Here is a 26,955-nt window from a genome sequence, read left to right on the forward strand (position 1 = left end):
TTGCTGATGGTGATGGTGGTGTTAGAGGTGGTGCTGTAGGTGTGGGGGGGGGGTGGTGTGAGAGGGTCTGGAGACCTTTGAAAGGGAGTGGGGATGCAGTGCAGGGCAGAGGCCTGAGTACTGAGGCAAGTGCTGTTGTGACTGGTGGTGTCTGCCTTGTCTAAACTCCGCCGCAGCCCTGCAGACACTGGCCCGCTCACCGCGTCGCAATGCATGCACCCAATATGGCGCAAAATGAACTCGCATTTTAAAGGCCTCGGCTATCAGTTACTAATATATGCACCTGAGCTCATATGCTTTTGTCGAAAATTGCACAACTGCTTAATCACTTTCTTTCTACTTTACCTCTGTCAGTCCTCCAATCCAGACTTTTCTCCTCCTCCTTCTCCTCCTCCTCCTGTTCCTCTTCCTCCTCTTCCTTTCTCTTACACACATACGTAAAGCAGATGACACGCTTTTCCCACATTTTTTCGGTAACAAGATCATTAGAGCTCTCTTCCCCCTGGGCTGGCTGCCTCTCCTGTGCGGCGTCCTGACAGACCTGCATAGTGCGCCAGTCAAATTTAAAACTCAGCCAGCTCAAAAAAAAAAACATTTTTCTTCTTTCCTCTGCCACCGCCAAATAAGGTCACAACAGGGAGGATGGGAAGAGGAGGAGGAGGCAGCTAGGGGGTGAAGAAAAAGCCCAGAATCTCAAACACTTCTCCTATTACACTAATGTCGATCATTTGGTGCAAATTCTGTCATTTACTACTGTTTAGTCATCCAGCCATTTAGCAGGGGCACTTGTGCTGGCAGCCCCTCCGAGCTTTGGTACTCGGTGAATCCCCACACGCTCGCCGCAATTCAATATCTTATTAATACAAAATTAACCAACATGCCTACTCCGAAAAAATTATGTAAAAAAAAAAGCATGTCTTTAAATTAAAAATCAGCGCTTCGTTCACCAGTCGAGACATTCCTTGTTAAAAACTCATTATAGGAGATCTTCCACATCTATTTATTAGCTGTATCAAAACAGACGTCTTAATGTGTATGCATAATTCATAATTGAATTTTTAAAAAATATTTCTGCCTTTTGCAAAGGGGGAAAAAAAACTGCTAACCGCATTCATGAATGCTTCACTGCCTCCTAATTGCAATGCAATTATCACTTGTTATGAACAATGTGAACTCTTAAGCAAGTAATTATAATACAAGGGAACCTGCGACGACCCTTAAAAATTCTTACTTGAGGTACAGCTTTGCTACCATTGCCACAAAATGAGATTTGAATCTTAACATTGCCGTGGTTTAATTTTGTGGTGCTCGTACATCATATTAAAATGGATGACTTTTTTTCCCCCCCTCTTTCTTTTTTTAATTTTTAATTTTTTAATTTTTGCATTTATGATGATGTATTCCAGTGGGTATACATAGGGTCAGCCTAGTAGTGCACAAAGCCTTATTTTAAACCCCTATCTGTACGAAGAAAGTGTCCGTACCCATGTAGGTTGGACAGGTACATGTGAAATAAATTCCCTAGCGGTGGCACTTTGGGATTTGAGTCTGTGGTGGGTCCCATCTTCCCTTCCTCTCCTCCTCCTCCTCCTCTGTGGTGACAGAGAGAGCTGTTGCACGCCTGATGTTGTCGAAGGCGGGCTTGCTGACGCAGTGAGAAGGCAGCAGCACAGGTGGTACAGATATAGGACAGTCCCCCAGGCTCTTGTAGCGGAGACTTGTGTGGCTTGTTCGGTGTCCATGTCCATATGGCTGCCTGTATTGCTTAGATACAAACACTGGCTCCAGGACAGGCATCACCCCCCCACGCCCCCCGCCCCACCACCCACTCCTACCCCTTGTTGTCACAGACTGTGGTGGAATCCTGCCTTAACACACACTCCCCTCCCCTTTCTGTAGGACATATGGAAGATGTTGTGTAGTTTGTTTTGGGAGCAGAGAGAGGGTACCAAAAGCCGTTTGTGACCCCCCCCCCCCTCCAACCTCCCACTCTACCCCACCCCCTCACCCCCCTTAAGCCTGATCAGATGTGCGCGTGTGAGAAGCTGCCGACACGGCCCGGTCCAGCGAATAAATTGATCGCAGGCCGGACTGTTTACTGTTTGTGCTCGGCGGGAGAGCGCCAGATGGATTAAGGCGCTTCCTGTTGTGGGAGAGGCCCCCGTCCCTCCAGGTGAATTCTAGGGGACACGGTTCAGCGGCCAGGGAAGAGGACGCAGCATCCCGCACAGCCCCCTCGCAGGCCGGATCAAAGCGTTCTGTGACTCCGGTCAGCGCTACAAAATAATTACGTATTGATTGGCTGAGATCTCAACCCCCCAATCCACCACCACACCTCACCTCCAGCCAAGTCAATGGTCACCTCCAACCAGAGAGGAAGCAGGGGTCTCATAGCAACGTGGATCGCACACTTCCCAAAGTTGAAAGGTCACCTCAAACACCATAGTTTTTTGCACAAAAGGAATCGCTGGACAAGCGCTTTTGCTCCAAAACATCCTCTGCTGTTTGTCTGTTTGCGCTGCATCTGCAAAGTCAGTGACGCAGCAAATTCCAAACTGTCATGTGTGCAAGACTTTGTTTCATGTCTGTAATTTATTCTCTCTCTCTCTCTCTCTCTCCCTCTCTTTGCTTCTTGGCACAGCTCCACGCTGGAGGACCACTCTCACCACAATCACCCGCTCTTCGGACACGGCGTGTGCAAGTGGCCGGGGTGTGAGGGCGTGTTCGACGACTTCCATACATTCCTCAAGTAAGTGTGTGTTCTGGCCCTTCAAAAAAAAATCTCACCAAAGTGTAAACTGTAATCTTTTTGAGCAAAGAGAAAAAAGAAACTCCCTGGAAACTTCTCACTGGACGGTTATCTCAGCAGTGCCCTACTATAGGTCCTTGGATGTTTCATTTTGTCTTTCCTTTCTTCGTGGCCCTTGACTTTGGCCACTGTCTGGTGTAATTCTTCAGCGCTACAGGTGTGTGCAGTACCTAGTGGGGTCCGGGGCTGCCGGGGGGGGGGGGGGGGGTTCAGGTACAGGGTCCGATCTCTGGGCTCAGTGGTGTGGTTTCCTCTCCCTGGCCCAGCGAGAGGCTGATAATTCCTGTCATAAGTGCCTGTGCCCATGGCGACGCTGGCAGTTTTTCCCAAACAAACAACAGGAGGATGTTTATCTGCGGACGCCGGCACTCAGGGGCGCGCTGCGTGTTTGCCCTTGTCTCTGGACAGGGAGACTGCCATCACTGTTTTCTCTTTTCTTCTCCACCCAACCTCTTTCTATCTCTTTCTCTCTCTCTCTGTATCTCTCTCTCTATGTATTTCTCTCTCCATCCCTCCCTCCCTCTCTCAGTATTTCTCCCTCCCTCTCCTATTCTCCCCCCCGTCATTTTTCCCCTTGTGCTCTTGCTGTCTGCTCCTCTCTTTGCCTCCCTGGCTGTAAAGCACAGCTTCAGGGGTCACCGCCCCAGTAAATGTCCTCTCAGGTGAAATGGTCTGTTTGCCCACGGAGGGGTCCTGGCCTCCTGACGGGCTGGACCACGGCTCCCTCACATTCAGTCAGGCCCATTTCAGCCCAGATGCCCAGAGCCTGCACTCCTCCAGACCCCCTCTCCTCTCCTCCCCCTCTCTTCTTCTCTCCTCCACTCCCCTCTCTTCTTCTCTCCTCCACTCCCCTCTCTTCTTCTCTCCTCCACTCCCCTCTCTTCTTCTCTCCTCTCTTCCCCCCCACCCATCCAGGGGTGACCTGGTCCTTTGTTTGCCCCGCTGGCCTCAGTCGGGTCTGAGTTGGGAGTGTTGTAATCTTCCCCGTGTGTAATCCAACACATAGCATGGCCGTGGCCTCGGCCACAGGGGGTGGGGGTGGGGACGGGGGACGGAAGATGAAAACGTCTGTAGTGTGGCAGTGGATCAATGGCTTTCTGTCACCCTGGATTAGCTGCACTTTAAACAAGATATGACACAATTCCATTACAGGAGGAGAGAGAGGGAGGGGGGGGGGGGGGGGGGGGGGGGCTTGAAACTAAAACAGGGAGTATGGAACACTGAGGGGCCCAGAGCAATCACACACACACACACACACACACACAGACACACACACTCTCATATACAAGGCATACTCTCATATCAGATAGGTGAGGGAGTCCACAGCTGCGTCGGCCTCACGTTGTTTCTCTTATTTCTCCCAGCAACAGCCAACCACCCTTAGACAGGTTTATTCAAAGCCATGTTTAAAAAGCTAAAGGCACTGTAAACACTGGAGAGATCACTTTGCAGATAATAGTTTAAGCTGTCTTAGACTTCTGTTTACCAGAGGGTAGTATAAAAAAAGGGATGACCGGTGTCAGGGAGGGAAAGTTAAAACTTAAAAAAAAAAAGTAAGGTGGGGTCCTTGTTTTCCTTCTTGCTGACATTTGAAATATTATTTGTTCCACTTAGTTCTGGGTGTTGTGAAATGACTGCTTTGTGTTGTGCGTTTGGTCCAGTTGACTGTTTTTTAACTGGGCCCTGACACCGGCTCCCCGTTTTTTTGGTTTTGTTTATAGAAATGAGAGGAATTAGAATTTGAGCACTCACTAAAAGGCCTCTCTCTTTAAAAAGTTACTAAGTGCACTCTGCACTGTTTTTACAAGTGTTTTTATCATGGCAACATCTTGTTTACTTTAGTTGCCTGCCCTAAACTGCTTGGAACACGTTAAGAAAACATTTGGAGAGTCTCCACAAAGCCGCCTTTGTTTAACGACGGGCGGGGAGTGCAGGGCGCTCACCAAGGTGTTAACTCTCTAGCCCTTAAGCACTTCCACATGAACCTCGCACACACAGAAAATAGTCCAGGTTTTTTATCCGTTTGCCACCAAATTAATCACAAACAATGGCAGAAATGAATGAAATCTTTCTGGTCGATGACAGCGGACCCCCCTTGCAGTGTATTTTCGTCCTGAGAGAGGACGAGGGGTTGTGTTTTGTGCGGTGTGCTTTTTGGAGGTTAGAGAAGAGCGTGGTCGACGAGGGCCGGGTTGAAAGCGGTGCAGCGTAATGAGAAAGGTGAGGAGGACGCTAACGTCAACCAGATTTTCGCCTCTCCATGCCAACAGAAACAGCGCGCGTGGGCCCTCAGAAATGTTGTTTTAAACTGAGTGTGTGTTTATACTATCTTTGAAAGAAAACATTACATACCTAGTTGCACTATCCTGATAAATAAAAAAGAGGCCAAATGGAATTCCTGTATTTTTTTTTTCCTTTCCTTTTTTTAATGCGCTGGGCTCCGGGAGCCAGGGTGCGGCCTATCCGCGGGGGTAGAGCCCGGGCTCCTCTTGAGGGGTCATAACCTCTTCCTCCGTGACCTTTCTAAAGGTCAAGCAAAGCCAAACACTGCACTGCCATCTAGTGCTTTGCCCGCTGTTGCTCTCTCACGTTCTCCCTTCTCACTCTCTCACACACACACACACTCTCTCTCTCTTTCTCTCTCTGGCTTACAAACTCGCAAATTGTGAGAGAGAGATTTTTGAGCTTTCTCACAGTGGTGTGTGTGTTTTATTTCTTTATTTTCAAATGAGCACTAATCCTTGTGCCACAATCCAAACGTACTATGGAGAGATTACAGTTCCAGAAAACTGTGCAGACACAATAAAGATGCAGATAAATGATATTATATATGCTTTGATGTAATATAGGCATTACAGATGCATGGGAAGCATATGCAGAACCCCTCCAGGGGCTGTAAAAGCTGTATGGAATGAATGATGGTGGTTTCTACCTTATCGGACATGTTTGCGGAGATGGTGCTGTGTGCTACTGAGCTCACTTAAAAGGGAAGCAGTGTGAGGTTTCCCCGTGAATGGTCAGCTATCCACCACTCCAACGGCCTTTCCTCTCCATCTAGGCACTTTAATGGCCCAAAAGGGGGCCAGACTCACTAAATGATATGTAAAATGCTGACTATTTAAGGAATGTCTATTTAACTTGTTTTATTGTGGCAATTTACATTAGTGACTGTCATACTGCCAGAAAGCTTTTAAAAGCGGGCTCCGTTTGAAGTCCAGAAAGTGACACATGCCAACGCTCATAGTCTCTCCTAATGTCAATTTCCCCCTCTTCTCCCATCCCCGACTCCTCTTGTCCAGACACACAGTGCATGAGGCTGCATTAGAGCCATTTGAATATTTCATTTCCTATTAATTATGCACTGTGACTCTCCATGTCATTAGAGGGAAAAGGGTGGGGTGGGGGTGGGATGGTGTGGGGGGGGGGGGGGGGTGAAAGAACAAAAAATGAATGTAACAAAGGATGAAAAGAAGTGTGTGCGAGAGGAGGGGTGGGGGTGGGGTGGGTGGGTGGGTGGATTGTGGCTTCCGTGAGCAGTAAAATTCCGAAGCTCGTCACGTACGGCAGGCAAAGCAGCACTCCTCATTCAAAATGCACTTCAGGCCAGTTTAACGGGGGCTAAGATGTCTTCGCCTATTTCGTCTCCTCGCCGACACAAGGTCTCAATGCTCTGAGATTCAAGCCATGTTTGTAATTTCTGTCAGATTCATGGTTATGTATTCATTCAGTCATTTATTTTCTTTCACACAGTTGGGTTATTAAGAAGGGATACAATAGATTTCAGCAAGGTCAAAATTGGTGGCGTACACATATCTGTTGGATATGACCAGCATTGTCTTTATTTTAGTTTATATAGGCATGTTAGAATTACGACAATTTAGTATGGTAGGTGATGATTTTAGGAGGACTCATTGTGGTTTAACTCCTGAGGAATACACAATTGGATATCATCACAGCCCAGGTGTTCATCATTTTTCCTCCCAAGGTTGAAAGTACCTCGTCAGAACAGCCACACGAACCGACTTTAAGCATCTATCTCTCTCCACATCAATCCTCCCCAACCCAGGACACGCATGTCTGCGTTTGCCTTACTTTGCCCCCTCCTATTTTAAATGCACAAATATGTTGTCTGGATGTCAGGCACCCGCACATCACACCCCAACCTGCCAAACAGACCCCCAGATTTATATGGCTGTCGTTGTGACTGCCTCTCCCTCTGCCCCCCCTCTCCGGGTGGGCCCACTGGTGATTTGCAGTAAATGACGGGAAAAAAGTGCATTTCAGAAGACGAGAGCATCTCTGTGCCCCCCCCCATCCCACCCCCCCACCCTTCCTGCCGGCACGGTTGCTGAGCCCACAGCCATGCCTTGGTGACAGTGACCTACATGGTCACCGAAGATGTGATATAATTTATGATATATATAATATATTGGATCCATTAGCGAGCATAATGAAGTAGTGAAATGAAAGGGTATTTGTGAAATCAGTTCAAACATCCTGCTCGGATTATGATTAAATGATTAATGGAATGCCCCTGCATAAGCATTTTCAAACAGTAATTCATGCGCAGGCTGATAAAAATCCTCCAATCATATTTCCTTCAGTCGCCGGGCCTTATCTGCGCCATTTTATATAAATCACGGAAAAAAGGAGAGGAAGGAGGAAGGAAAAAGGAGGGGGGGGGGGAGGGGGGATCGCTGTCTGCTGCTGGGAGAGCTACTTATTTAGATTAGTTATAAACGTGCTGGAAAAGAAGAACATCTTCGCCCCGGTATAAAATAATCAGGCATAATTATATTCATAATTCAAGTCGGTGACAGATTCCATCTCTCTTTTTCCTGTTGTCCTCTGCCTTTCCTTCTGCCTTCATTTGAGTCCTCTTAATCTCGATGACATAATTAACAACGGAAAAAGGAACGCAAATAAGGAGAATCCGCGGAACAGAACTAAGGGCAGATCTCTCCGTAATGCTTTCTCTTTGGAGGGGAGAAAGAGGGAAGGACACGGCAAGCATTATTCACTCTGCACATTTTCACCTGACGTTCCCATGTAATTTTCCCTTATCTGTTCAACTTAAGTTCTGCAGATATCGCCACCTCATGAAATATGCATTTGATCAATTTGTACTTTATTGAGATTTTATGTATCTTTTGTAATTCGTCTTCGCGTAAAGTGTCTTGGGAAATGTAATATATTTGCAGGTTATACCTGTATTTACTTTTCATTATCATAATGTGTGTGTGCACGCTTCTGTGCATTTGTGTTTGCTGTGCAATTTATGAATCGTCAGTTGTTACTTCTCCGATTTCAAAAGAAATGGCCAACCTCGGAAAATGTAAATCATTTTGCTGCTGTTGTCGGGACTTGTGCCGCATACTCAGTGACAGTCCAGTTAACTGATCCCCCGCTCTTTTCTCCTCTCTCTCTCTCTCTCTCTCTCTGGCGGTGTGTGTCCGTGTCCGCAGGCATCTGAACGGCGAGCATGCCCTGGACGATCGCAGCACGGCGCAGTGTCGAGTGCAGATGCAGGTGGTCCAGCAGCTGGAACTGCAGGTACACTCCCTCGCCCCTCTCCCTTTTTCATCTGAAGAAAAGCTCAAATACTCTCTTTTTTTATTTCTCCCTCTCCCACCCCTTTCCCCCCACCCCCCTCACACACACACACACACACACACACACACACACACACCCCTCCCCTTTCCCCCACTCCCCATTTGCAAGATATGACCAGTGGGTCAGAGATGGAAGGGGGCTGGAAAATGAAATTATTTTGTACATTTGTGAGTAACCAGTCATTAAAAATGTGTTATGTATGCATGACAGCCAGGCAAAGATATATGAAGGGCTCGGGGCTACGCACAGAAGATAATTACATTTTGAATTTTACTGGCTTTTAAAGTCATTTATGACTTTTAACTGTTTGGCACTACAATAAAACACTTTCTGAAATACTCTGAGCAGCTGCAGTGGTGGAGGCTCAATCCTCCAGTGGACCTGGATTAGGGATGGACGGGGGTAGGGTGGGCAGAGACAGGATTCTGCTCAAAGATAAATCGTGCGTCCGACAGCTAAGCACGAGACGCATCTTTCTTTAACAGCATCTCGGTAGGGTTTTCGTCCTAAAAGTATGATTGACAGGACGGGGTTGAGATATAGACGTGGCTGAAGCGGCACGGCCACTCGTCGGCCAATCAGCCGCGTGCACCACGAGAAGCTCTCGGCGGCTCCGAGCCCCTTCATCCCTAATGACCTCTGGCTGATAAACATCTCTCATCCCTCTCAGCCCTCGAGAGCACCGCTTTAAAGTGGGGAGACAATGTGCCTCCAATCCATACCCATATGTGATGCATTATTCTCAGAGATTCCCCCCCACCCCCCCCACCCCCCCCACCCCCCCCCCCCCCGTAACTGGGACCAAGCAAGTGTCCCAGAGTGTCACTAGCCTCTGCCAGAACGATGCGAGTCTATTGGGTAGAGAGTGTCCCCCCCCACCCCCACCCCCCCACCAAGCTGTTTGCTTATGATGTGAAGTGGCAAGCAAAGCGTGGGAGAGACTAGAAAAAAGAGCCCGATGGGAGACACAGAGAGAGGTGAGAGAGTGACGGACAGAGGCAGGCAGGCAGGCAGACACAGACAGACAGACAGACAGACAGACAGACAGACAGACAGACAGACAGACAGACAGACAGACAGACAGACAGACAGACAGACAGACAGACAGACAGACAGACAGACAGACAGACAGACAGACAGACAGACAGACAGACAGACAGACAGAAGGAGAGAGAGACAGACAGACAGAAGGAGAGAGAGACAGACAGACAGAAGGAGAGAGAGACAGACAGACAGAAGGAGAGAGAGACAGACAGACAGAAGGAGAGAGAGACAGACAGACAGACAGAAGGAGAGAGAGACAGAGACGGACAAAGGGAGAGAGAGCAGAGCTGAGCTGAGCAGGTAGAGGACAGGTCCCTGTGTAACTCCCCCCCCCCCCCCCCCCACCCTTCCATCCCAGGCATGCAGGGTTGCTAGACGCTGCAGCAGGGTGGCCTATTTCTCAGCGTGGCTGTGTGTGTCAAAGTGCAGGCCTGGGAGCCCAGCAAAGAGGTCTCTAATGAACACGCCAGCGTTTCATTTACAGCATCCTGGCTGGCCCTTTGATCCCCCCCCCCTGTATGGAGATTATTTGTGTCGTCGCTCTTTTTTAGAACAAAAAAAAAAAGATAAACATCTAAAGGATGCCAGCCAACATCGAATGACAAACAAAAATAAGTAGCTTTACAAAGCGGTTTAGAGTCTGTGCTCATTATGCGTTGGGAATTCATGTGGTTTTTTTTCTTTCTTTCTTCTTTCTCATTACAGTTAGCCAAAGACAAGGAACGTCTGCAAGCTATGATGACTCATCTGCACGTCAAATCCACTGAGCCCAAAGCCACCCCACAGCCTGTGAGTAGCAGCTCTGTCATACATCTCTCTCTCTCTCTCTGTCTCTCCCTCCCTCCTTCCCTCTCCCTTTCTCATTTGTCTAATTGGTAGACTGATGTGCTTCTCAACATATTTTTGGTGTCTGGGGGTTGTCAGCTGACAGACAGCTGTTGGATGCATACAGTGTTATAGATAGGCTCCCGCCCATCACATCTGTTGACATCTCCCATTCCGCTTTTTGTCTCCGCGGCGATCCCTCAAACAAACGCCGCACTTTGTGTCAACAGATAATTATAGATCAATGGCGCCCGTGCTTTCAGTAGGGAACATCACTCTACACTGGACGTCCATTGAACAGTGTGTTAGTTTAGAATGGAGTCATAGATATTTGGGAAGTGTGTTGTATTATTTATTTTTTTCCTCTTCATTTCTCTTCTGTTTTTCATCAGGGGATCTTGAACCCTCTGCCTTTCTAAACCCAACTGTCTGAGGGGGTGTCTGAGAACACAAAACAGTGTGTTATGCGTGTCTACTGACTCATACTGAAAAAGCCAGTCACGGGTGAAAATAGCCAGTTTGTTGCTTGTCTTTCAGATGCTGGCCCCCTTTTGCTCTCATTCAGTTTGTGTGGCAGCGCTTTGTAGGCTAGTGAAAGCAGTCAAAGCAGTCAGTGCTGTAGGGCTAATGTCAGAGCCAAAGAAAAGAGAGAGAAAGAGAGGCCTGCCGTGGCCTTCACACACACGTCGTCCCGTCTGTGAAAGGAGAGAGGACTCTCTCTCTCTCTCTACCCGCCACGGCGCTCTAATCATTTATTTACAGCTCAGACCAGGGTGCCTCTCTCCTGTCCTCTCTCCTCTCCTCAGCGCGGCAGGCAGAGAGTCAACAGCGGCGGCCCCCGCAGATGTCGGGGCTGACAGAAGCCCAGCGCCCCGCTCTCTGCCTTGGCTGACGCCTGTGTCACACACCCTGATTGTGCGGATTAGCGCCCGGGACAGGCCCCTGACACGGAGCCATTTGTATATGAAAAGTGGCCCTGCGTGTCTGATAGCATTGTGAGTCCTTCTCCCCCGGGGGAGGAGGAGGAGGGGGGAGTGGGGGGGGGGGGTTGTTTGGAGCAAGAGGGGGCGATGTGTGTGTGGGGTGGGGTTGCATGTTAAGCACGCCACTCGCGGGGGTTATTATTTGCCATTCGCCCCATTCAAATGTGCTCGGCAGCATTCAATCAGACAGAGAGACACGCGGCGGCTGCTGCCTCTGTGCCGCCAGGCAACGTGAGGGTATTGTGTGTGTGTGTGTGTGTGTGTGTGTGTGTGTGTGTGTGGCTGTGGAGCGGAGCGGCGCTGGCCTTGAGATGCACACTTAGTCGGAGCAGTGGATCTCTCCCCGCGTTCACCTCTGTGCAGGTCAGAGCAGGTTCACACCAGCACATCGATCCGCCTAATTGGCCACATTGATCTACTTAATTGTTTTTATTAGTGCACAGTTCAGTACTGTTTAGCAGACCATCACAGAGAGGATTTAGGCCTTTAAAAAACATTCTGCAGCTGTTTCAGCCTTTAGCGGAAGATATTCGTGGCCTCAAACTAATATTTCCACGCAACATGACTCAATGATGTAGAAGGGAAACACAATTTCAGGGCCAAATTTTTTGTTATTTACAACATTCACTGAATGTTGTAGAGATTTGATTAAATGAGCAAATGGCTTTTTGTTTGTAAGTGTTAATGTGTGTGTAAGTGAGCGAGTGAGTGTGTGAGTGTGTGCGTGTTCATGCTCGTGTGCTCATCACGGGGTTTTGTGTGTATTAGCCGAGTCGATGTCATGGAGCATTCTTGTCAGAAATCTGACCTTTCCGTCGCACATAATTAAGGAGAGGCTTTTATTTTTTTGTTGTTTATTTTCTTTCGCGGCGCGTGGCGAGTCAAAGCCAGTATAATTAGATCACCAATTACCATTTAATTAATTTCTGTCTGAAGTCTCATTTTGTCTGGGCTTTGGAGAGAGCCCAAATCGTGACGGAGACAAAGGGGAGGCTATTACAAGGCTGTCTGGCCTATTGTTGCGGCAATGCTCTGTTTACGGACGGAGAATATGCATGAAACGCTCGACAAAGACGGGTAATCCAGAAGGGGCGAAGAAAGTCAGCTGTTGATGTCAAATAAGAGGGAAGCGGCGGGGCAGAGGCAAAAACGACAAACTGAGAAATCATTTATTTAGCTTGTGATTTCAAACCGTCACAGTGAAAGAAAATATATACTGTTATACAGTGGATGCACAAGAGTTGTGCGGTTTGCCAAATGGTATGTTTGAGAGATAGCGAAATTGCAAATAAACAGTTCAGGACGCATTAACAGGCCAGTGTAATTATTTTTACAGAACCAAACGACACGGCTTACTGTGAATAAAAGCACTTTAGCCAGCAGCACATCAGGGTAATGGGGAGAGATTGAAAACAACGCGAGGGAGAGAGAGAGACTAGAGCGAATTGAGTTGTGGAGAATGCAAGATGGCCACAAATGCCCAGGGTGGAGACAATGCCATGTCAAGGAGAAAAATCTGCCATCGGTGGCAGGCCCAGATTTCTTTATTACATACCTGTCCATCAAGTGGAACATCTCGGCGGTAATGACCGTTAATAGGGTGGGTGGTAATTGGGTGGCCGTGAAGGATCCATGCGCTGGGGGGTTAGATGTTAAACACGGTCTGCTCACTTGCACCTGTGTGCCCCCCCCCATCTCTACTGTCACCCATGCCATTATCAGAAAAAATTAGACATCCGATAGCACCAAAGCAATTGACAGCCTTGACATTTCATTAATTTGTTAGCACAATCCACAAATGATTGTCAGAGATGAGACGCCTTCCTAACCACCACCACCGACACCCACCCACACCACGCCTGACCCCCAGCCCCCTCCCCCCCCCACCCCCCACCCGGTTAACTGCTAGTTCTGACAACCCTTCCTATTCTCACCCCTCACTCCCTCCCCACTCCCCCCACCCCCCCACGCCCAACCCTTTCTCTCACTCCTCCTCCCAGACTGGAGTCATGTTTAATTTGGAAACTGGCCTCCTTTGGCAAATTAGCAATTAGAACAATTTTGCGAGAATATGTATATGTGTCATTAGTTTTCCCACAAATTAATAGCGGGAGCAACGGGTCAGGCGCACATTTTCCACTCGACTGGTGCGGGCGCCCCGCCCCGGCACCCGTTCAGAGCGTCGTCCACAGCTGCTCCCATCGCCCTGCTTACCTCCACGAGCTCTCTGCTTAATTAGTTTACCTTGTTGCCATTATTGGTGATATTACACCCCTCTTCTCATCCCTGAACCCTACCTCTCAATAGCAAACACCCATCACACACACACACACATACACACACATACTCAAAAAAAGTGCGACACTTTTATGACAGAATGTTCTGGAAGCGTTGCTTGCCGGGGCCCAGCCCCTGATGATGGGGGTCAGCCGGATCCAGTGTTTAATCATCAGATCACCCCACCATAAGCAGCTCCTAATTAGAGTCCTTACAATACAATTTTCCCTGGTAATTAGCCCAGATTGGCTGCTTCCTGTCTCCGGCTTATTAGTAGCTTCTCAGCGGTAGGTGAGGAGCCCGCTGTCATTTGTCACGGCTGTTGGAGAGTCTCACCTCCCTCGGCCTCCTCCTCCTCCCCCTCCTCCTCCTCCTCCTCCTCTTCTGTCGCTATCACTGCCACTGCCGCCGCCAGCAGCCTGAGCTAGAGAGAGGAGCCACACACAGGGAGGCCAGCGCGCCACACAAAAGCCCCCGAGCCGGAGAGCTGGCATGGGAACAGGGACGCTGGCGCCGGCGTCAGAGATGGCAGGGAAAGTGTCTGGGTGAGGGGGGGGCGGGGGGGTGATGCTGATGTGAGCCAGGAGGATTCTGACTGCTTTAAGGATATTCACTTCCTTATCCAAACGTCTTTAGAGAGAGGCCAAGTGGTACATTTGTTGATGGAATTCAGCTGTGTTTCACTGCCATTATTCTTCCCAGATATTTGATATATTATACATGTATGAGAATCTGTACATATGTTGCTCACCACTGTCAAAAACACTGTACATACTGTAAGACATGGCATCACTTATGTTGTAGTACTAACCTATACCTACACTTATCTGTAAATAATACTATATTCTTTTGTGGTTTTCTGGTTAGATGCTAAATGCATTTCATCGGCTTCGTTCCAGTTCACTGCGTGACAAAGTCTAATCTAATCTCATCTCATCTCATCTAATCTTGTTTTATCTTATCTAATGTAAACACCAGAGAGGATCCGGGCCTTATCTGGCACAGACCTCCAGCACTTTAATTTAAAACAGAGTTACAATAATAGTATTTCATGTAAAAAACACGTTTGTTCATTTAGTGACCATCACCCTCAGCCACTGGATCAGTCACTGATGCGGTGTCCCAAAACATGTTTTTTTTTTTTTTTTTTATGTTTTTATTGGTGTTTGAGGGGTTATCAATACAATTATACAATTACACATCAAAACGTGTTTTTCAACCTGTGCTTGTGTTCATTCCCTCAGCTCAACCTGGTGTCCAGCATCACCTTGTCCAAGACGGCCCCAGCGGCATCCCCGCCGCTCAGCTTGCCCCAGACGCCCACCACGCCCACCACCCCCCTGACCCCGCTGTCCCAGGCCCACTCCGTCATCACCCCCAACAGCCTGCACGGCGTGGGGCCCATGCGCCGCCGGTACTCCGACAAGTACAGCATGCCCATCTCCCCAGGTAGAACCCACTCACACCTGCAGAAACATACACACCCAGCCCCCGGCAAACTGTTGAAGAAACAAACAAACACACTCACACACAAATACACACATATATATACACACACACAAACAAACACACACACACACACACAGTTACTGACATACACACATAATTGCATGCATTGGCTCAAATGAGTACAGAGGCTACGAAGACCCAAACAGACCTATTAATGATGCACCATTATCCCTGCAGCCCGTGTGCCAAGACGCCTCAGACTGAAAGGCTCCTTGGTCAAAGTGAAAATGTTGTTTTGCATCTGGAGAGTAATGATGTTAACATATCCCCTTTTTGCAATCCCCTCTTTTGAACAGATATCGTGCAGAACAAAGAGTTCTACATGAACGCGGAGGTTCGGCCTCCGTTCACGTACGCCTCCCTAATCAGACAGGTAAGGCTCACACACACACACACACACACACACACACACACACACACACACACACACACGGCCTCTGATGTGTGCAATCTGTGTCCGGCTGACACGGGGAAGCGTTTCATCTGCTTCAATGGCCTGATCCACTCAAAGGGCACGGGGACGCATAAACACGGACACAACAGCTTATCCCTTTCTTCTTAACAGACACCCCCCCCCCATCCCATCCCATCCCATCCCTTCTCGTTCCTTTTTAAATTTTTAACCACAATCCGAACATGCAGCGCAAGATTAACCATCCGCAAATTAGTCTTTGCCCCTCCAAAAGAGGCGGGGGGGGGGGGGGGGCACACATGCCCTACACAACAATTGCTTTTGATTAGGCTTTTTGGAGTGACTGTGATTATTATGAAATTCATTTCACACAACAGTAGGAATTAACCTGTTAAAAGATGGCTAGTCAATTATCGCCTGGGCTGGTAATCTCTGATCGCAGGAATTAATCTGGGTGCAGGATAATTGCTGGCCTGTAATCTGCCTGTGAAATATTCATCCCTCCCCTCCCCTCCCTTCTTCATTTAGGGGCTAGAGAGGGGAATTGTTCCAATCTGAATATTTGAATGAGAAAAACCAAAGGGGCCTCATTTAGTAAACAAAGCACCTCCGCCTGGACAAGTGACGGACTGTTAAACACGCGTGCGGTGCAGGGTGCGGGGGAGGCTGTGCACACAGAGGATTAGCAGTCAGTGGCACCACTGACATTTTCAAACGCATAACACACCTTTGTCTTCTTGTCTCCTCCTTCTTGTTGTTCCCCTTCCAACCACTTTTCTAGGCAATACTGGAGTCGCCAGAGAGGCAGCTAACACTAAACGAGATATACAACTGGTTCACGCGAATGTTTGCATACTTCAGACGCAACGCGGCCACATGGAAGGTAATGCCAACTCTTCGTCCTCTCTCTTGTCCCATGCTCCACTCCATTCTTCACTTGTTCGCACTGGTGAAGGCGAAGTGTTGTATTTCTGAAAACATCTGCACATTTCAACAATCGAAATGGACTTGTGCTAAACACACACGCACACACACACGCACAAACACACACACACACACACACACACACGTACACACACACGCGCACACATCGCGGGGGAGAGGGGCGGGGGGGGGGTAGGGGGATGCCTTGGGGGGCCAATGCATCATGTCGATGCTGTGGCACTGAGAAGCCGGGAGAAGAAAATATCATAAACACTCAACTGAAACAGGAATGAGAGAGAGGCCCGCCCTGAAGCCAAGAGACTGTTCAGATTCTTTTCTCTTTTTTTTTTTCTGTGTAAATGCACGTATTGGCTGCCAGCTAGACCTGGCGCTGAAACATCGCCCACAAAAATCTCAGCTGCGCACCCACACACACACACACACACATACGCACCCAAACTCCAGACCACACACACACTCGTTCTCTCTTTAAGTCAAGTGCCAAAAGGACAGGGGAAGGTGAGGCAAGTGAAAGTGGGAGAATAGATGTATAAGGAAGTGATTGCTTGAGCATGTGGTGAATGTGCTTTAGAGACTGTGACACTGTGTGTGTGTGTGTGTGTCGGTGTGTGTGTGTGTGTGTGTGTGTGTGTGTGTGTGTGTGTGTGTGTGTGTGTGTGTCTGGGGGTGTCTCAGTTCTTTAGCACTCTGCTCCAGCGGCCACTGACAGCCTGTCCATAGGGGCACGTTGTAGTCATAAACACCAACTCTCCCACTGCGCCACTACACTAGTGCTTTTGAGCACTTTTACTCACTGAAACACTCTCTCACACACACACACACACACACACACACACACATTCGCATACACACATTCTCTAGATTCACACATGCACTGCCTTAACTGCTAACGCACTTACAGTTCTAAACTGTCCATACAGGTAGGTATGGACACACTCACACAGTCAAAGACGAAAGAAATCACCTTAGTGATACACAGGCACCCAAACACCTTTTTTCTCTCTCACATGCAAAGTGTTGTGCCAAATGCATTGACACATCAGGTGTTATGTATTTAGGATGAGGTATGGGCTCTCTTTGGTGTTTTGCATAATTGGAAAACTTCAGAAAAAACTTTCTTCCAAAGGAAAACTCTACACAACTAAATGACATAAAAAGCAATGCAATGGTGTTGCCATGTTAAACCAATGTTGCTATGCTTAAAGCACAGAATAATGCAATGTTCCTCTTTAAGAAACGTGTATAATTATGCAATTATTTGTAAGGCCTTTTTTTTAAGGCCACAGAGAACAAATGCTTGACATTTTGCACTTTGAACAGGTTGTCCTTTTCACGGCACAGCTTTCATTTATTGAGCAGCACTGCTGGTCTTTTTTTTTGCCACTGCGTTTTAACGAGGAGAAATGACCGTGACTTTTTGACAGCGGGGGTAACAAACTACCTTGGTGACAAAAGGTTGATGCCCACACAACACAGCCATTCATTAAAGACGGGTGCTTATTTACCAAGCGCTGCCTGCCCGCGATACAAATGGTTTGATGAAAAGCTTGTGCCGGAGCCAGAAAGCGGGACAGGCAGGACTAGGTTCTTCCCCTCATTGTTCCAGTTTGGGTGAAGCCATAACTGAGACGCGCGGGGGCCAAAAAATCTTGTTTATTTGCTCAAGTGTTTGTTCTGTCTGGAATTTTGTTTTGTAATCAGAGGTGCCTCAATCAATTGGCTCATCATCAAAAGGTTGTTGTATTTATTCTGTGAGAAATGGTCCTTCTCCTCATATTGTTAGTAAAACATTTTTTTTATTTAAATTTTTTTTTCATTTCAACTTGGTGAGGACTGTTCTTCATTGACTGTTCTTCCCTCCATCGTTAAGCTTGATGTTTAAATGCCCATTCAGCAAGCCTCTAATGCTTAGTGATTTCACTTTTAAAAGGGTTTTGGAAGAAGCTAAAGACAAGACTGAGTTTGTTTGTTTGTTTTCCCCCCCTTCCTCTACACCCATGGCAGAACGCAGTCCGGCATAATCTTAGTCTTCACAAGTGTTTCGTACGAGTAGAAAACGTAAAAGGGGCGGTGTGGACGGTGGACGAGCTAGAGTTCCAAAAGCGGCGTCCACAGAAGATCAGCGGGTACGTGCGTCCGTCAGTCCGCCTCTCGGCCGCTGCCCTGGTAGCGCCCTCTGCTCTCTGTCTCTGTCGCTGTTTGACTGATGGGACCAGGCTGCTTCATCTCCATTGTCTGTGTGCCATGATGCCCAGCTCTGCTGTCCCCCCCCCCGCTTGCTTTTGGCGTCAATCCTCCACCCAACCACCCACCCACCGCCATGCTCTTAGCACAGCTTCACCTGCTTTAGGGATGCATTAACCCTCATCTGCTTGATGTGCATTGAATCCTCACGCTGTCCTTCTCCTTGCCTCTCTGTCTGTCTGTCTGTCTGTCTGTCTGTCTGTCTGTCTGTCTGTCTGTCTGTCTGTCTATCTGTCTGTCTGTCTGTCTGTCTGTCTCTCCTTTGTCCTGTCTGTCCTGTGTTGCAACACCCCCCCCAAACCCCTACCTCTGCATCTGCACATGGCTGCTCCACCCATCTCTCCATCCATCCATCCCAGGGTGCTGTGCGCACCAACCTCTCGCTGCATAAGTGCTTTGTGAGGGTTGAGGATGAGTACGGGTCTTATTGGACCATTGATGATGAAGAGTTTAAGCGCGGCCGCCACGTGCAGCGAGGCCGCCCGCAGAAGCGCCCGGCCCACAAGAGCCTGGATGAGTAAGCCCTTGCCCGACCCTGCTGCCCCCCACCAACACCACCACCACCACCACCACCTTCCCAGCATGCTTTGCTTCTACAACCCACTACCCCCCTCCTCCTTATCCCCCTGCTTCACTCCATCTCTATGTCCATACATCATGCATCTGAAAACACCTGACTCCCATCAGCTGCCTCTTTTCCCCTCTCTCTGTATCTTTCTCTCTCTTTTTCCTTCCTTTCTTTCTCTCTCTCTCTCTCTCTCTCTCTCTCTCTCTCTCTCTCTCTCTCTCTCTCTCTCTCTGTCAAATATAGGTTGACTGTGTGTGTTTGAGCACGTAGTGTATTTAAAGGCAGCCCTCCAGACTTAAGAGCTATATATAACAGCATGTCAAATATTCACATAAATATTGGAACATCAGATGTGGGCTTTTATGACCGCCTATTGATTTTGTGTCAGTATTTTATTGGGAACTGGATCGCAGTCCGGTCGTAAGACCCAAGAATCCATCAATCCATACGCTATTATAGTGTCTGATCTGAAACGGCTTGCCATCATGCAGTCCTAACAAGAAAACGAGTATGTATTCTTTAGTGGAGCTCTGCTACGGTCTGGACATCGATCTGACCAATTAATTGTATTTTTCTTTAGATTTATTAGCATATAAATCAGCTGTTATGTGCACAGCTTAAGGTTTTACTGTAGGGGAGTAGGACAGCAGTAGGGAGATATAGGCATTCTTAAGATGACTTGGTAATGATTGTGTGTCATGTCCGCAGCAGCCCTGCCTTGGTGAAAAACATCCAGACTAGCTTGGCGTACGGCCCTGCCCTCTCTGCCGCCTTCCAGGTAAAGCGCTACACATCTCCGCTCACTTTGTTTTTTTTTTCCTTATCACATTTTTTACTCCTCTGTCATCTTGGCATTTGGGGTTTTTCTTCTTTTTTTTTTTTCAGCTCCTCTCCTCACTTTCTCCGGTCGCGCGCTGAATTTTTTTTCTCCCCCCCTCTCTCTTTTTCAGGCTTCAATGGCAGAAAACAACATACCTCTCTACACTACTGCCTCCATTGGAAGTCCCACTCTCAACTCGCTGGCACTCGCCATCCGGGAGGAGATGAATGGGGCGCTGGACCATGGAAACAGCAACGGCGGCAGTGACAGCAGCCCGGGACGCTCCCCTTTGCCCGCTATGTGAGTGTCACTGACAGACAGACAGGCTCGCCCAGGTTTGGTTGGCAGAAGCCTTCCAAAGTGATCGTCATGCCCCAAAAAGCTGCATATATTGTGTAAATGTACAGAGTCCAATGTATATTTATTATAGGAAAGCGCTGTTTTTCTCAGAAATGTACTCCAAGAAGTTGGTGTTTGTAACAGTTGCTAGACGTACTGAAAAGCTGTTTATACAATTCACCACCGAAAGTGTGGCTGCCACATCTCCCGCCAACCCCCCCTCCAAAAGGAAACTCCACCTTCTATAAAGGTTGCTAATGTCAAGCGCCCGGAGGAAAAGGGACGTTTCTGTAGGCCGGCATTATTTCAACACCGAGTTTATAAACTCCCATTTATTACAGGTCAATAATGTAGGTTGCGGAGTGTCGGGTCTCTCCATAATTATGGCTACGATTCGTTTAAATATTTACAAAATTCCAGAGCTGCCGTCTTTTCAACAAGTGAAACGAGGACTGCAACACGGCTCAAAGACCTGGGAGCCGCCACGCTGAGAGACGAACAACAAAAAGCGTGATTAGTCTCTCCGAAACGGTCTAAACTTTTCCATGTTGCCGTGCAGCACTGCGACTGTGGCGGTCGGCTGGAAAACCGCAGATCCCTACGCACTTGTTGTATAGGAGTATCTGCGAGGACGTTTGAAGCCTAGAATAATACGTTGCAGACTGCATGGGTTCCAGATGTGCAACAGAGCCAGTGATTTGTAGTTCTGTTAGATTTATCGCCATCTCTGTGAAATAGCTGGACCCCGAGAAGGGAATTTAACCCCCCCCCCCCCCCACCTCCAAAACACACACACACACACACACACACACACACACATAAACACACACACACAAACACACACCCACACAGACACACCAGTAGCATGGAGAGAGAGAAAAAAAGACACTGTTGGCATAATGAGCAATTGGAGGAATGGAGAAAAGTGCTGTCCCTAATCACTGTGAACACAGCCCTGGGCATGGCCACAGAGCAGGAAAGGCACAAACAGGAAGGGTGCTGCCTGTCTCATGCCCCGGCTCCGTCTCTCGCGGCTATCGTTGCCGAGCGACACCCTGGCAAAAGCAGGCTGAGACTCACGCGGCCGAGCTTTAGAGGATAAAACACGGCTTCTGGGGGTTTTTCAAACTCATTTGCGATCTCAAAAATGCACGAGGTGGGTTAATGAGGTGTACGTGTGTGCGTTTTTATTTGGTTTTTTAACCTCTTCTGTTTACACTGAAGAGTCTGGAGAAGAGGAGAGGAGAGGAGTTTTATTAAAAGCATTTCTTAATGCAGTGACTGCTGAGTGAACATCTAATCTGAGTCACTATGGGCTTTTTGCCTCCACTAGTCCAAAACTTACAGCCTTACTCATCCACCACTCTCACTTCCTCTCTGTATCTCCATCTTCAGTTTTCTCTCTCTCTCTCTCTCTCTCTCTCTCTCTCTCTCTCTCTCTCTCTCTCTCTCTCTCTCTCTCTCTCTCTCTCTCTCTCTGTGACACACACACACACACACACACACACACACACACAGTCTTCCCTGTACCTGGAGTGACTGTTCCTGAGAGGCCAAGATGTAGTGGTGCCTTTCTAGTCTCCTCCTAAACATGCAAAGATTGCGGAGTGAAACGATGAAGGCCCAGCTAATTACACTCCAGCAGTATGCAGCAGGCGGTGGGACCCCTTCAGTAGCATCATAATAACATTTTCATGTTCGCCCTCAAGCCAAGGATTGAGACCTGAGGCGATGCAACTTATGCAGTTGCTTTGATCTGAAAGTAAAAAAAAATGCACTTTTTCATCTTTTTTTTCTCTCTCTCTCTCTCTCCAGTGTTGTTCCTTTTTTATATTGTTCTCACACACAAAAAAAGGAATGTGTAATCTCATTACCATAGCAACCTCTCTCCTCCATCACAGCGGCACATCTCTTAAAATATCCGCGAGTTGGAAGATACGTAGGTGGTAGAAAGCAGGAAGGGAGGCTTCTAAGGCATCTCCCCCATATTCATGGTTAGGGAGAGTGTGTGTGTGTCTGTGTGTGTGTGTGTGTGTCTGTGTGTGTGTGTGTGTGTGTGTGTGTGTGTGTGTGTGTGTGTGTGTGTGTGTGTGTGTGTTGGTGGCCGATGAGCGTCAGTTGCACCTGCTGTCTCAGGAGCAGGCACTGTAAAGGTGCATGCTTCATACTGAGAAGTTCTGAACACTGCAGCTCTCTCTCTCTCTCTCTCTCTCTCTCCCTCTCTCTCCCTCTCTCTCTCCCTCTCCCTCTCTCTGTTCATCTCACCTCTCTCTGTTCATCTCTCCTCTCTCCCTCTCTCATTCTCTCTTGCGCTCTCTCTACCTTTCTCTCCTGCGCTCTCTCCCTTTCTCTCTCTCTCTGTTCATCTGTCCTCTCCTCCTCTGACTGAAGTCAGGCCCTGCTCCCACCTCCTCCTCCTCACAGACACACTGCAGCCCTGCTCCTGTGGTGTGACCATAATGAGAAATTTGGCAGATCTCATCTCTTTTGGAGGCTCCCTGTGCCCAGGCAGTGGGCCGGACGGGGGTGTCTCGTGTTGCCTTGTTTACAGCTGACAGCGTTATTATTCTCCTAAGGGCTCTGTTTCTTATCGCCGTGTAGCGCCGAGCAATGCCGTCACCCCCCCCACACACACACACACACACACACACACACACACACACACACACACCAGCCCTCCTCACCCACCTGCCAGCGATTCCTTTTTATTGACACTTTGTGGAGAATGTGCATTCATTTTGGGGGAGTTTAGAGAGCGCACAAACACACATGCACACACACACACACACACACACACACAAAAACACACACACACACACACACACACACACACACAGTGGCGGCAGGCGTCTAGTCTGGTGGTTTGTGTTTGCCTGAAGTTGATTAATGATAGAAGCCGGTGCGGGGTCGTCCTCTGGAGACCCGCCTTGCAGGTTCTGCATGTTAACGAGCAGGAGGAGAAGCACACAGTGCGCTGTCGACACCGCCGCCACCAACCCGCCACCTACGTCGCTGCCTCTGCCGTCGGGAGCCTGACAAGCAAGGGGGCCCCACTCGCGTGTCGCGTACTCCATTCTTCTCCTCCTCGTCCTCTTCCTCCTCCCCATCCGCCTCGTGTTGATAATCGTCCTCATTTATCAGCTCCAGGCAAGCGCCCTGTTATGGTGGGGGGGGTGTGAAAATAAAGCCGGCAGGTTTCCTGGTACTGGTACTCGCCCTCAGCGCAAGCCAGAGTTATAAGGAGTGCCAGCAAGGAGCAGCTTTTAGGGATTCGTTAAAAGCACTAGTTTGGCCCTAGGTTCAGTTTAGAGAAGGAGGAGTTTTTAGTTTTTTTTACTTTGGGTGTTATACTGACTGGATCAGAACACATGTGTGTTTGTGGGAAATACTGGAGGTCCTTAGGGTATGCTGATTAAAATCTAACCCTGTCCTCTCTCTCTTTCTCTCTCCCTCCCTTCCTCCTTCTCTCCCTCCCTCTCCCCCTCCCTTTTTTTGTCTCTCTCTCTCTCTCTCCCCCCCCACCTGCATTTTATAGGCATCACATCAGTGTTAAAGAGGAACCACTGGACCCTGAAGATCACGAAGGGCCCCTCTCCCTGGTGACAACAGCCAATCACAGTCCAGACTTTGATCACCACAGAGATTACGAGGATGACCAAGGGAACGATGACATGCTGTAAGGCCGGCCTCCCCGGTCTCCCCCCACCCCCCCCCCCCCCCCCACCTACACCCACCCTGCACACACCCTGTGGGGCTGAACTAACTCGAGTCGTCTGTGAGGTCACTGCAGAGACCGAAAACACACACACGCACACAAACACGTATACACACACATGACTGGATTGTCAGTCCTCTGTTGACAGCTATAAAATGTTTCGATAAACTTTTAGTGCCATTACAAACAGTGAAACACACACATACAGCAACAACACAACAAAAAGAAAAGATATTCCATTTGGGAGTATTTTTTATTTGTACTTTCTGGTTTAAGGGAAGAAGAGGGGGGAAAAAAGTCATTTCTACAAATCATGTTATTGGACAGACCTGTTTGGTACTGGGGGACTTCACATGGTCGTTGAGGTGGCTCAGAGGTCAAAGTTCACAAGTGGACACGGACAAGTGCAGCTAACAGAGACTGCTGACATTCACTCTGAGACTCACCGAATCTGACCCGAAGAGGGGGGTGCACACACACACACACACACACACACACTCACACAGACACGTTTATACACATACACAGACCCTACACATTCAGTGCACCCCCGAATGGACTTCTCCGTGTGTGTGAGCAGCAAGCGTGTTGTGTATTAACTTTGTGTATTAAGTTCATTTTCACTGCCTTCAACTCGTCATTGGTTTTGCTTCCATCACAGTCGGGGAGACATTTCTCTCTTTTATTTTTTTGTGTCTCGGAGGAAGGGGGGCTCGTGGGGAGTGGGGTGGATGGGTGCAACAGAATCTAAACATTGGGTCCTGTCACTGTTGCCTTTTTTAGTTTTTTTTTTTTAGTTCGTTTTTCTTTCCCTGTAAACTGATCAGACCTCATAGCCATGCTGTGGAGATTCCGTATGGTCAGCACATGATGATGAATGTTTATGATTTTCCTTCCATGTTCCATTTGATTTTTTTTCCTTTTTATATATATATATATATATATAAACTGTGTGTGTATATACACATGCAAACAGAATGTCAGATGCCGAGTAGTATTTTTCTGTCATTTATTTCCGTGTGCTTCAGAATGCCAGCTCTCTCCTACATGTAGCCTTTCTACAGCATCACCTCATGAAGTCCATTGGCAATGCACTACTTATAATGAAGGCTCTCTCCACGCATCAATGAAGTTTAATTTCACATGGGAATGAATGACAGAGAAATCATGCAGGTTAAGATTTATCATTACCAAATTATACTTTCAAAAACTCCCCCTCTTTCAGAGCAGGGCGTGTTAGCGGCGTCCAAATCACCCATCTCGACGCAGGTCTGAGCAGAGCAGAGCAGAAATGAAATGTCAGGCTGAGGCTATGAGATAATACTTCACACCAACTAATTGTGTTTTTTTGTTCTTTCTCTCTCTCTCTCTCTCTCTCTCTCTCGCTCTCACTCTCTTCCTTTCTTTATCCTCCCATTCCTCAAACGCAAGCGTCAAAAAGCAAATGAAACTTCCAAGTTTTCCCGTTCTTGTCATTTTAAGCGTCAAGGGACCCTGCAGCCATGCTCAGAGACTTTCAAAAAGTGCATTCCCTATAGTTTTTACTGCATGTGCGGCCAGCCAGTTTCCCCCCGTCTTTTATTAGTGATTATTTGCTATTACAAATCAGAGCGAAAAGCAAAGGGATTATAAAACCCAAGGGGTGGCATTAAAGCCTGACCACCAAGCATTACAGCATAAAGGGGAGCAGCCCCATGTTAACCACAGGCATACCACAAGCACCATGGTAACAGATCGGTGACTGTTCCATCGCTAAAGTCACAAGAACCAAACAGACACGTCTGCATGGAGATGCAGCTACATTATGCAACTTCTCCCACTTGTAAATGGTGGTAGCGGATGGAAAATTCTGCAGCTATAAACAAAAAACCAATACCAGAGGGCTTGATCTCTCAAAATGTAGGTGTTTGATTCCAAAACCGAACGGGCTTCTTCAAAATGCCAACATCCTCGATTCATATGACTGCAACCAACCACTTTTTTTATTTATTACTTTGTGTTGTTTTGCCTAAGTTGTTTATGTGTCTGATATCTGTGACTACCAAAGATAAACTACAAAGATATTTTCTGATCCATGCAATAGCAGACAAGGCCAAATATCCTCCGTTCTCTCCCGCTGGATGCAAAGGAAATCAAAAAAGGTGGAGATCAGTCTCATCACGAAAGAATTAGAGAAGTGTTTGACTTTTTAGCAAACTTTTAAGCCAAAGGGGTTGTCTGTCGAGCAGCTTTGCAAGCTTTTTTTTTGCGATGACCAAAATGGAAGGAGGAGGTGGCGTGATCGAGACAAACGAAATGACCAAATTCCAAAACAAGGAGTTATCTTTTGGCCACTGAAGGGACAGAGGAGCATTCCATCAGAGCGTGACTCTCGTAGGATATAATAATACAGATGAAAGATACCAGTTGGCCAACACCATTTGCAAAACACAAATGTGAAACGTGTTATAGTTCAACTGGACCACACAATGATGACATGTTTTTATCTGTTTCGTAAAACTTTATGTATCCTTTTGAAAAAAGAAAAAAAGATTGTATTCCACTTTGGTTTTGTTCCTTTGCAAGAGTGTTGGTTTCCTGACAAAGCCTCTTTCCTTTTAGTTTTTCTTCTTTATTTGTTAGTTTATAATTTTTTTTGTTAACCTTGGCAAACGCTTAATGATTGTCTGTATTTGTTTCTGTCAAGTTACTTTTTATATTAAAAAATAACACTCCTGTCCACGAATAAGCTGGGTACAAGGTACTTTATGGCAGTTATTTTTTTGTTTTGTTTTGTTTTGTTAAATTGTAACCATACATTTTTCGCTATTGATTCTAAAGAAAAGGGCAATCTGTGGAGAAAGAGAAACACA

The 26,955-nt window shown here is 47.7% G+C and overlaps 1 protein-coding gene across 1 annotated transcript in view; it reads left to right on the plus strand.

Annotated features, from left to right (window-relative positions):
- Positions 1-24,068, plus strand: part of foxp1b (forkhead box P1b) — a gene marked incomplete at its 3' end in the record, with an annotated part of 41,627 nt that extends 17,559 nt beyond the window's left edge. The window contains exons 5-14 of the mRNA XM_080846471.1: positions 2,642-2,749; positions 8,275-8,362; positions 10,172-10,255; positions 14,796-15,000; positions 15,357-15,433; positions 16,254-16,355; positions 19,021-19,178; positions 19,938-20,007; positions 20,180-20,349; positions 23,924-24,068. Coding sequence (XP_080702597.1) covers positions 2,642-2,749; positions 8,275-8,362; positions 10,172-10,255; positions 14,796-15,000; positions 15,357-15,433; positions 16,254-16,355; positions 19,021-19,178; positions 19,938-20,007; positions 20,180-20,349; positions 23,924-24,068 — 1,207 coding nt within the window. The remainder of the gene's footprint in view (positions 1-2,641; positions 2,750-8,274; positions 8,363-10,171; positions 10,256-14,795; positions 15,001-15,356; positions 15,434-16,253; positions 16,356-19,020; positions 19,179-19,937; positions 20,008-20,179; positions 20,350-23,923) is intronic.
- Positions 24,069-26,955: the final 2,887 nt, after the last annotated feature.

Source organism: Sprattus sprattus, assembly GCF_963457725.1.
Source record: "Sprattus sprattus genome assembly, chromosome: 10".
Taxonomy (NCBI): Eukaryota; Metazoa; Chordata; class Actinopteri; order Clupeiformes; family Clupeidae; genus Sprattus; species Sprattus sprattus.